Source organism: Nanorana parkeri, unplaced genomic scaffold, assembly GCF_000935625.1.
Source record: "Nanorana parkeri isolate BGI_ZX_2015 unplaced genomic scaffold, ASM93562v1 scaffold1763, whole genome shotgun sequence".
Taxonomy (NCBI): domain Eukaryota; kingdom Metazoa; phylum Chordata; class Amphibia; order Anura; family Dicroglossidae; genus Nanorana; species Nanorana parkeri.
The window spans coordinates 25831-36043 of record NW_017308031.1 but is presented as its reverse complement, the minus strand read 5'-3'; the positions used below and the strand labels follow the sequence as shown (position 1 = coordinate 36043).

The following is a 10213-nucleotide window of genomic DNA, read 5'->3' as shown; positions in this document are numbered from 1 at the left end:
TGGCCTGGAGACTCATGTGAGCGGACGTGGCTGAGAGAGCTCCGGCACGAGATCCTGATAATATCCTCAACATCTTCACTAATACTGTTTGATAGACACCTACGTACCTTCCCTGTAAACACCGGACCCCTCGAGACTGACAGGTACCGCTCGGTCATTCTCCGTTTTCTCGGGATGACGAGAACCAACGACGTGGCCCTCACTGGAGGTATGGACCTGCAAGATGGCGTTGGAGGTTGAGAGGCGTATTCTAGGACCTAATGCAAGCTTTGTACCCCTACTAGTTGTTAAGATGCTTTTTGGTTCTTTCCCCGGTGTCCTCTGTATTTGTATACCCTTCCCTAGTGTGTTTGTGATTTGATTGCTGACAATAATCTGTGCATCTGTACTTAATCATCTTGTACCGAAAAGCAACATGTCACTGTATTGTTATGTCTCTGCAAAACTTTAATAAAAATTACTTGATTTAAAAAAAAAAGAAGAGAAGATGGCGGACGCGGCACAGGTACTGGTTTTATGTATCGGAGTATTTGCACGAGTACTCAAAGTAAAAAGTTTTTGTTTTTTTAAATAACATAAATTTTAATTCTTTGTACCCTCTGACACACACACAGGGATTTCGGTAGGTGCTGCTTGTACTTTATCCACTCTGAAAGGTATATTGAATGATGCAGTGCCACAGCTTCCAGAGGACAAGACCAAGACTTTCCGTGCTCTGCTACAGCAGCTAAAAATCCTGGCTGGTCAACAGATCAGAAATGTGGCTGTATGTATAACCATTAAATTATCCGAATTCAGTAGTAAGTTAAAATAGAGTGGAATAAGGCTGATTCTGATGATTAAGGTACCTTTACATATGCCAATTATCTGGAATATCGGGACCTAGCCTATAAATAGATCAATCCCTTATTGCACTGGAAGCCCAATATATCTCTTGTATGATGATCAAGCCATTTAGGTAAATGGTAAGAACTTCTGAACATGCAAATGTGCATTTGTACTCACAGATACTTTTCAACTTGATGGAAAATCGATATGCTACCTGGATAGGTGTTAACAGTGCATGCACCACTTTATCTATTTATATAAGTTACAAAAAAAACAGCAGTAGTTACCATTGCTATTAGGGATGCACAGATACTTTTCGAGTACCAGTGCAGATACTTGGCATTTTCATGAGAACTACCAGGGTTGCAGCGGTTGCAGCTGGGACCTAGCTCTGGCACTCCACCGCTGTCCTGAAATCATTAGTCTGTATTGTTTTAGAAAAACTGTCACATGACAATAAACAAAAATCAGTATCTCGTACTTACAAGTACTCGTGTTTGTGAGTACTCGGCAAGTACCAGTACTTGTACTTGCAAAACTGGTATCTGTGCATCCCTTTATTTATATTTATAAAAACAAAATTGTACATTAAAACAGAGATGTACAAATCCCAAGAGCTCCGTGTGCTCCTTACAAATGACAGCTGCCTCCTAACTTTTGATTTTTTCTCTAGTGTAGTCTTGGAGCTCAAACGTATCGGTACATGTACTCGTACTTGTACCGAGTACTGTACTTGGTATCTGTGCAACCCTAATTGCTACAAACAACGGACTGATGTCTCCTTATCTATTGTCCTTGAGCACACAGCTATAGCTAGCATTACATTCCTTAGCTAACTAATAATTATTTGCTCAGATGGAAAAAGGGTTCCATGCCTGTGGTCTATTGTTCCTTGCAGAGATCACATTAGTGCCAAACATCCAGATGTTGCTACATGTATGCACACTGCCAGATCTGTTAAAGATCAGGTGGCCCACTTTTTTGTTATTTTGCTTTGTCCTTGATCCAAGTGAAGCCACAGTAGCTTTTGTGATATTAAGTTAATAATTACTTCCCCAGCATTTCTGAGGACAATAACATTGTTGGCATTCTGAGATTCTAACACCATTTGCATGTCAGTTATCATGTGTTCCAAGATAATATCCTAATAAAAGATAACTCATGTTCAGTAACAGTAGTCAAATATAAAGGCAGAAAAATTACTTGCATTGAAATAGTGTGTAAAGATCACTTTATCATAATATATAAAGCATTTGGTTGCACTTAGTAGATAGAAACAGCTGCATACATTTCTAGTAATTGAAATAGTTTTATATATGAAGCCTTTGGTGATAAGAGGTGCCAACAACATCGACCAGCGCTCCCCCCTCCATTCACTTAAAAACAAATGTTTGGCTGAAGTGAATACAGTAAACTCCTCGCTATCCGGCATCCACGGGGATTGGTAGATTCCAGATAAATGTAGTTTCTATTAAAAATAGGTCTTACTATTACTAGAGTTACTATTAAAAATAGGTCTAACTAATGCCATATACTATACCATAACATAAACTCTGTATTGACTTCATATTAATATTGAAATGCAGTAATCAAAAGCAAATTAAGACAAATAGACACACTTAATACAAATGAAGACAAATAGGCACACGATCGTGTACAGGATAATACATGCTGCAGAACAGCGAGTAGACAGGATTTAATTTTTTTCCCGGTTAGATGAGCGTTCTGGTTAGTTGAATACCGAATAACAGAGAGTTTACTGTATTTGTATTTATAGATTTGCCAGATGAATGCTGTTTTTGATGGTGATTGGATACTGCCTTATCTTTACTGCTATAACTGGCTATGATGAGATCAGGAAAGTTCATATATCTATGGTCACTTCTGACCTTTGCAAACTTAATCTGGCTGACCTAGACATTGAAGGAATCTACCATGAGTTGGGTTGGATTTTCCCAATTTGTTTCTGTGTATTCTTCACATCTGCACATTGGACTACAGGTTAATAAGAACCTCATCATATATATGTACTATTTTAAAAGTTATTTCTGTCTCATTTTTCCTTTTCTACAACTGAGTCAGTTATTGCAAACTTCTTTATCATAGTCAATAGGTGGACACATCATCCAACGAAACTCAAATTCTGACCTGAATCCCATACTAGCTGCTAGCAATGCTATACTTCATGTACTGGAAAAAGGTATTTGATAATTTTTTCATGAAAAGCTATCCTATTGAATTTAAAAGTGTCCATTGAGATTATCTGACATGTAACCTTATTTATAGTACATGAAAAATGATAATTTTACATTTAAAGATATTTAAGACACAGTTGAGAACTGATGTCACTCCAAGGAATGGCCCCAGCCTGCACAGTGATAATTATATCTTATGCTACATGTTATCTCTTGGCTTTTTGTGATTGTCAATGAACAAACCTTGTAAACTTCTACTTCCAAGTCACGGATTACATCTCTCATCTTTATTCCTGCAGTCCATGTTTTAGAACTTCACTTTCTGTTCTGCAGTCAGTTGAAATTGTGTTGTTGGCAGGCATAAAAGAGACACATTAATGTAGCACTGTATTTATTGATATACTGTATTAGTTTTTTAGAGAGCAGTGTATGAACCTGAATTTAACTTGGTATAAATCTTTCAGTCCCCTATAGACTAGAACTCAGACAAGGGAAAGGAGAAGCAATACAAGGAGGCAATTCATTGTGCCGATAGGTAGTGAGAGCAGAGTAACAGATGAGCTCATCAGCCTTCTTATTCTCCTTTCACTCCCCAGTCCCTGGCTGGGGAAGGGGAAAAACAGTGTTAATGTACCACAGCAGAGACAAATCAGGTCTTCTGTCCTGCCAGACAGCACTGAGCTGTGTGGCAGGGCTGTGTGAATCTCAGGACTGACTCAACAAAAATGCAAATCAATTGGCAGGATAAATAGCTCCTTTATAAGTATTTCATCTGTGTATTTAGCTGTTTGCCTGGAGTTCAGCATTAAAGTGATATTAAACCTTCTTTTTTTCATTTTATAAATAGGAGGATAAATTCACTATTCTTCTTTTTTTTTAAACTTCCTCATTGTCTAGTTGTTCCCTAAATCGCTCTAAGCCTTGCCTGTTCACAGTTGTCTCCATCAGCCTGCAAGCAGCTTAGGAGATACCTTTTGTGTGCTTGTTCCCCGCTGTGTGGCAAGCCACGCCCCCTACTACCTCCACCATTCTCCTCCCAACAGATTGACTGGCGACAGAAGGAGCCAAATCATTTCCCTGTCCTTGGTACCCTCTCCCAGAACCAGGAAGTTCAGGGAACTTTGAGTATCTTCCTGGACCCGGCAGATCTGACAAGCAGCCACAGGGGAACATAGAAGGGTACTAGGCATTTTTTACCTTAATGAAGAGAATGCACTAAGGTAAAAACACCTAGCCTCTAGTACTACTTTAAGCAACACTTACAGGCGTTGTCCCTCTTCTAGCAAGTGACTGGACAATAAAGAACAAGCACCAGACTGATGAAGTCTTCTCTCTGTCAAACTGCTCTCTATGGTCTGGATGACAAGGAATGATGGGGATTGTAGTTTCACAGAAAATCGAGCAGTGTTCAATTTTTTGCATAAATATGTAAACTTGTACGAAAGACAAGATTTGTACTCAGTTATGTTCAAACCCTATGCAGAAATAAGCCTTCATTCTAAGATACTATCTCAAAATTCTGTGGGTTTTTTTTCTCCAAGTTCTGACATATTTTGAATACTCTATCACATTTATTATAGGAGGAAAAGCTCGACAGATCATGTTCAATGATGGCTTCTTAGAATGCAATAATGTGTCATCTTCTCTTCTTCCTGAAGAAATTCTCCTTTCTGTGCTTATTCCATATTCACAAAAGGTAAGTGTTTGGAGGCCTTCATTGGAGATATTTTCTTTTTCCAGAAGCAGAACTGTGTTTATTTTAAAGCAATATCTTTACAATGAACGTATCCTGTGTACATTTTGCTATCCTCAGTCTCTTACTCATAACTACTTTGAAAGCCTGCAAAGCTTACGTATGCAATTCAGTTACAATAAGAAGTGAAGTAGTAAATAATGGTTGTCTCTTCTCAGTGTCTCTACCCCACCGGTTATGACACTTACACACTGTCCAAAACAAGTTGAACCAAGCTATAGTGATTTGAACAATATTGGAAGACATTTTATTGTAAAGTATTTTTAATCAAGTGGAATGTTTTTAAAATACTTTTGTATAAAATGCTACTATACTAGAGAAACTTACTTCTTTACTTTACTTCTCCCTATGTAATATCACAAGTACACCTGTGGGTTTGTGGACACTATGCAATGCACCTGGCATGATTCTAAGGAATTGTGGACCCAGCAAAGACAAAGATAGACTAGGATCCAAGAAACCTGGAGTACATATTAGGGATGCACGATACAATTTTTTACAGTACAAGTACTGATACTTGTCCATGTACTCACAGATACAAGTACTGATACATTTTTGTTTATTGTCATGACAGTTTTTCTAAAACAATACAGACTAATGATGTCAGGACAGTGGTAGAGCACCAGAGCCAGGTCCCAGCTGCAACCGCTGCAACCCTGGTAGTTCTCGTGAAAATGCCAAGTATTGGCACTGGTATCTGAACATTCCTAGTACATATTAACCTTCATACTTATAATGTCAGGACTTCTTTGTATTGTTTGGAGAGAAGATAAAAGCATAGTCTTACTACAAAGCTGCCCATTAAAACTATATATGTTACCAATTTTTAAAATAATTTAACTTATTTAAAACCTGTGCTGACCTTTGGCTTGCAGTAATCAGCCTCCCAAGGGTCCTCCTGAAGGCTGCTTTCATTTTGTACCATCTAGTAAGCTCTGACTAGCAATTTGGCATTTGTTGTATTGAAGTATATTATAAACTGATGGTTCTGACTCAGTTTTGAAATAATAACATTGGGACAGTAATGATGCTGGTACATAAACATTACTGCACCTTTAGGCTTAGCAAATGTTTCTCAAATACAAAGATGAATTTTGTATGACAAGATCCAGGGCTCTTTTATAGATTTAGGATGCCAATGTTCTTTGTTTTAAAGAAATGAACAAACCAATCTAAATTTACCCTACCTTCACCTTAAGCAGATTGGACTAATATTCAGGTGGATAATATTCTGTCTGTGAATTGCAGATTTCATCACAATTAGGTTTTATGTGGTTTAAGGGTTTTTTGGAGCATGGGGATACATGCTACGGCTCCTTTTTGAATTCCGAAGATATAGCTGCATTTTGGACTTGAAAATAAGCCTTGACATGTGTGATTTCTTTTTGTTGCTTAAGTCAATCTTCCAATAGTTTCTTTTTAATACTACACTACCATTCAAACAGGGAAGTGACAGAATGGAATTCTTATTTTTTTAGGGTGGCGTTAGATATAGATCCCTTTTTTCCCTCTTCCTCTGTTGTGATCATCCCCCTAAGAACGTTGCCCAATGCTAACAGACTCCATCATCATGAGATGCCTCATTCAAAACAAAATTTGTTGTTGAATTTGTTTTCCCATCCTTGCCTAGCCCAGATATAGAAGATAGTCCAGTAGTAATACCTTGGCTTCTAAAACATAGATTATGAGTAGAGGGTGATGACTGACACTGTGGTCTACTGCTGGTGATGAGAGAGAGGGGCGGGGGGGCGGGTAGGTGCCAGTAACAGAGAGGTACACTAGCTCCATGGTGCCTCCCTGCTGGGACAACAAAGGCGGGCAAACCAAGCGTTCCACAATGTCTGGTACCTACTTTGGCATAATGTGTCTGCTGGTGATTTGCATCAGCTTCTGGGCGCATGCATTGCAGACAACAACTGAAATGATTAATTTAGAAAAATTGGCCTCTTAGATAACCAACACATAGGCGCTGATTTATAACTTGCCCTCCTTTGCAATGTACACTTCCAATATTAAGGGCATGTGGCCTGGTATTGTTCGGGGCGGGGGGCGGTGCACACTTGCTTCCCTCCTTTTCTGGCCTGGTATGGTTCAGGAGTGGAGAATACATGCTCACTGCCCCCCCCTTTTCTGGTCACCCAGGCTGCTTGCCTGAATAAGGGTCTAAAATGTATTTTAAAGGGGGCCTCATGAAAAAAAAAAACCATAAAAACTGGCATTGTCCCCTCCCAAATAATTCATACCAGACTATTCATCTGGATAAGGATCTGGTTTGGATTTTAAAAGGGGTTAATGCTGTTCTTCTAAGGATCTTTTAAAACGAAGAACTTTTTTTTTGCAGTATGGAGAAATTTCATGACTAGTGTAAATTAACTCTTCAGACTTAAATGATTACTAGCTTCTGTTTTATTTCCTTCTAGCTGTGAACAGACATTACACTTGATGTACCTCTGCTGCATCCACTGCTCTTTGGCTTAGATAGCTTCATGAAAACATGTTTAGGAGATCTGGTTTACATGGCCCATCAATTGTGCAGTAGAATGCTGCTTGTTTTTTAGTTTAAACTACGTATTTGGAAATATATAGTACATATTAGTTTGTGTGTCTTAGCTAATTTTGATCTTCTGTCTGTAGTGGGAGATTGTGTCAGCCTTCAGACAAGCACAAAGGAAAGTAAACTCGGTGGCCATAGTAGTGGCAGGAATGCAAGTTCTTTTCCGAGAAAATTCAGATGTCATTGAAGATTTAAATCTTTACTTTGGAGGTATCAGTAAAAGCACAGTCCGGGCACAGAAGACTAGCGATGCGCTAATTGGAAGGTCTGTATTACTGAATACATAACGTATTAGTTATAACCCTATGGCTATGCTGCTGCTGCACAGAGGCCCCAATTAAGATGGTTCTTGGGAGGGGCAGGGGGGCGCAAACTCCAAAAAGAAAGTAGGGACTGTCCAGGGCTCAGAGGAAGTGGGTTTAATGACGGTGGCCATCATTCAACCTGGAAGAAGAGCACCATTTACTGGAGGAGAGAATTGTGGGAGACAAATCCAAATTGAAGGTGAGTATCACAGCAAGATATGCTTTTATGCTTTTTCATTTTTAAAAGTGCTGGGCGGTTGTTATTATTTTTTTACTCTGAGTTGGGGTTTTGTTGTGGTTGTTGACATGGCAAAATACTGCCTTTTTTACAATAAAATACATATAGGTAAATTAATATATTAAAAAAAAACCTCTCAGTAGCACAGAGATTGAATTACCAGTGTAGGCTTAGCCTACGGATGCCTATGGCCTAAAATGCATTGGTGGTTTTTAGCAGCTTTATAGACCCCCCTAATTTGTCAGAAATAAAGTGGGGAGTGATTGATACCTGTAAAGCAAATGATGCCCTATGATGTAAGGTTAACATCATGACTTGATCATTGTAGTGTAGGAGACCTAGCAACTGAAATAGTTTCCAGACTAAATGTTTTGTAGTAATTTGATGCCTAATATGGACTCAAACTAATGACTGTTTGATGTCTACCTTCTGGAATATTTACAAATTTGATAAAATGTATACCCAATAAGTTATAGTTCATAAGAGCTGGGGAATTGCCATTGCTCCAACCAATGATATTAGCTCAATGTTGTCACATGTGTATTGGTATAGACTATCCTGTACTCTATCAAATGTTTTGGCAGGAGATGTACTTTCAAATCTGGGTCTGAAATGTGTAACATTTGTAAGTGACACAACACTTCACAGTTTGCCTGGATTATGCACATACATATAGGAATGCTTGCTGATTGGTAATGTTGACACTAATTGTACTTACTGTTCTGGCCAGGCAGTGGAATGAGGAGGCATTGGGTGAAGCATGCAGACTAGTTCTGGATGAGATTTCTCTTGATCCTGCAGCTCCTGGAGGAATGGTGGAATATAGAAGAACACTGACTGTCAGTTTTCTCTTCAAGTTTTACCTGGAGGTGTTATATGCTCTACAATCAGAGGTTAGTTCTGTTTATATACTTATAGGCTATTCTATAGATAATATTGACCTCTTTTACTATGGTTCTGCTTGGTGTATATTCTGCCCAAACCCTAACCACCAGAGATCAATCTAAGCATGGAACAGCTCTTGACCTACCCTAAGCTTAACTGACATAGGATGTGGAAGGTTTGCCTTCTGCCAAGAAAGAAGAAAATGGACTCATGCATCAGTGGACCTGCCAGCAGAAGACTGCAGGGTTTAAGTTTTACTGTATATTGTCTTTTATTTAAAAATGAGCATGGGGGGCTATGCTATAGATGAAGTTGAGCTTTAAGGCTTATTCTGGTATGATTATGCACAGCTTATATCCAAATAAAAAGAATCTTATAGCAATTATTTCCAAAGTTTTTATTTGTTTTAGTTAACATAAATGTAATCAGGCTAAGGGTCCTCCCACGGACTCCATGCAACTACAGGATACAGTAGTGATGTAGAGATTTGTGGAAGCAACCACTGAGCAAAGTGAGACCAGCAGGAGAGGTAAGTATTTGCTTGCTTTTACTGCTTTTACCCAGCAATATCCACAGCAAATATCCCAAATTACAAATATAAAAACTATATCACTTCAATATACCCACACCTTGTCCCTCAAAACTTACGGCCATACACTCACATGCTGTAATGGTACATACAAAGGAATTTACAATATTTACATCCAAATCATGGGCAAAGAGGAGAACTTTATATAGCTTATCCATTAGTATTGAGTATTTGTTTTGTGCCACACAGGTGAGTAACCAGTAGTAATGACTAAAATCCAGGACATCCAGCAAAGTAGCAGTATATAAAATATATGTTCTGTGTGTGCCAGAATGATTTCTCAGAAGGTATTTGTATATCCATGGGGAAAATGTGTGATATTGTTATACTGCAAGTATTAAACTTCTCAAATACTGAAAGACATATGCACAAATTGTTCAGCAAATCTCACTTCATCGAAAAATAGTATTTGCATAACTCCAGTGCAATAATTCCTGGAAAATGTCAGTGGGTTCTGTATATGATAACTAAGGGCCAAACATCAGCCCAATATTCAGTTAAGCACACAGAAGCCCAGTCTAGTAGAACAAAGCCACTTCTTGTAAAGGCAATTCTGTGCCACCATTAGACACAAGAATTTTTGATGTATCAAATGAATATCGATTGGACTGTATTTACAACACTGGATAGTGCCACATATACACATGAATCAAAGATGTCATGCAACTTGATCTGTGAAAGTTCCTAAGTGAGGTCACGTACAGCTGTAAAGTATTTACTGTATACAATAGTCTGAAGTGTGTTACTCCACACTAATGTTCATTATTTCAGGAGCATGCTGCGTGGTGTACCACATAAATATCCTTCAGGGTCAGGGCCGTAGATAATTGTTTTCCCGGGGGCGGGGGGGGGGGGGTTGGGGGGTT

General features: G+C 38.7%; 1 protein-coding gene across 1 annotated transcript in view; it reads left to right on the top strand.

Annotated features, from left to right (window-relative positions):
• LOC108799582 (aldehyde oxidase-like) overlaps nt 1–10213 on the top strand; it is a gene marked incomplete at its 3' end in the record, with an annotated part of 57982 nt that overhangs the window by 23524 nt on the left and 24245 nt on the right. Inside the window, exons 11-15 of the mRNA XM_018571463.1 lie at nt 615–766; nt 2935–3028; nt 4604–4719; nt 7411–7595; nt 8604–8766. Coding sequence (XP_018426965.1) covers nt 615–766; nt 2935–3028; nt 4604–4719; nt 7411–7595; nt 8604–8766 — 710 coding nt within the window. The remainder of the gene's footprint in view (nt 1–614; nt 767–2934; nt 3029–4603; nt 4720–7410; nt 7596–8603; nt 8767–10213) is intronic.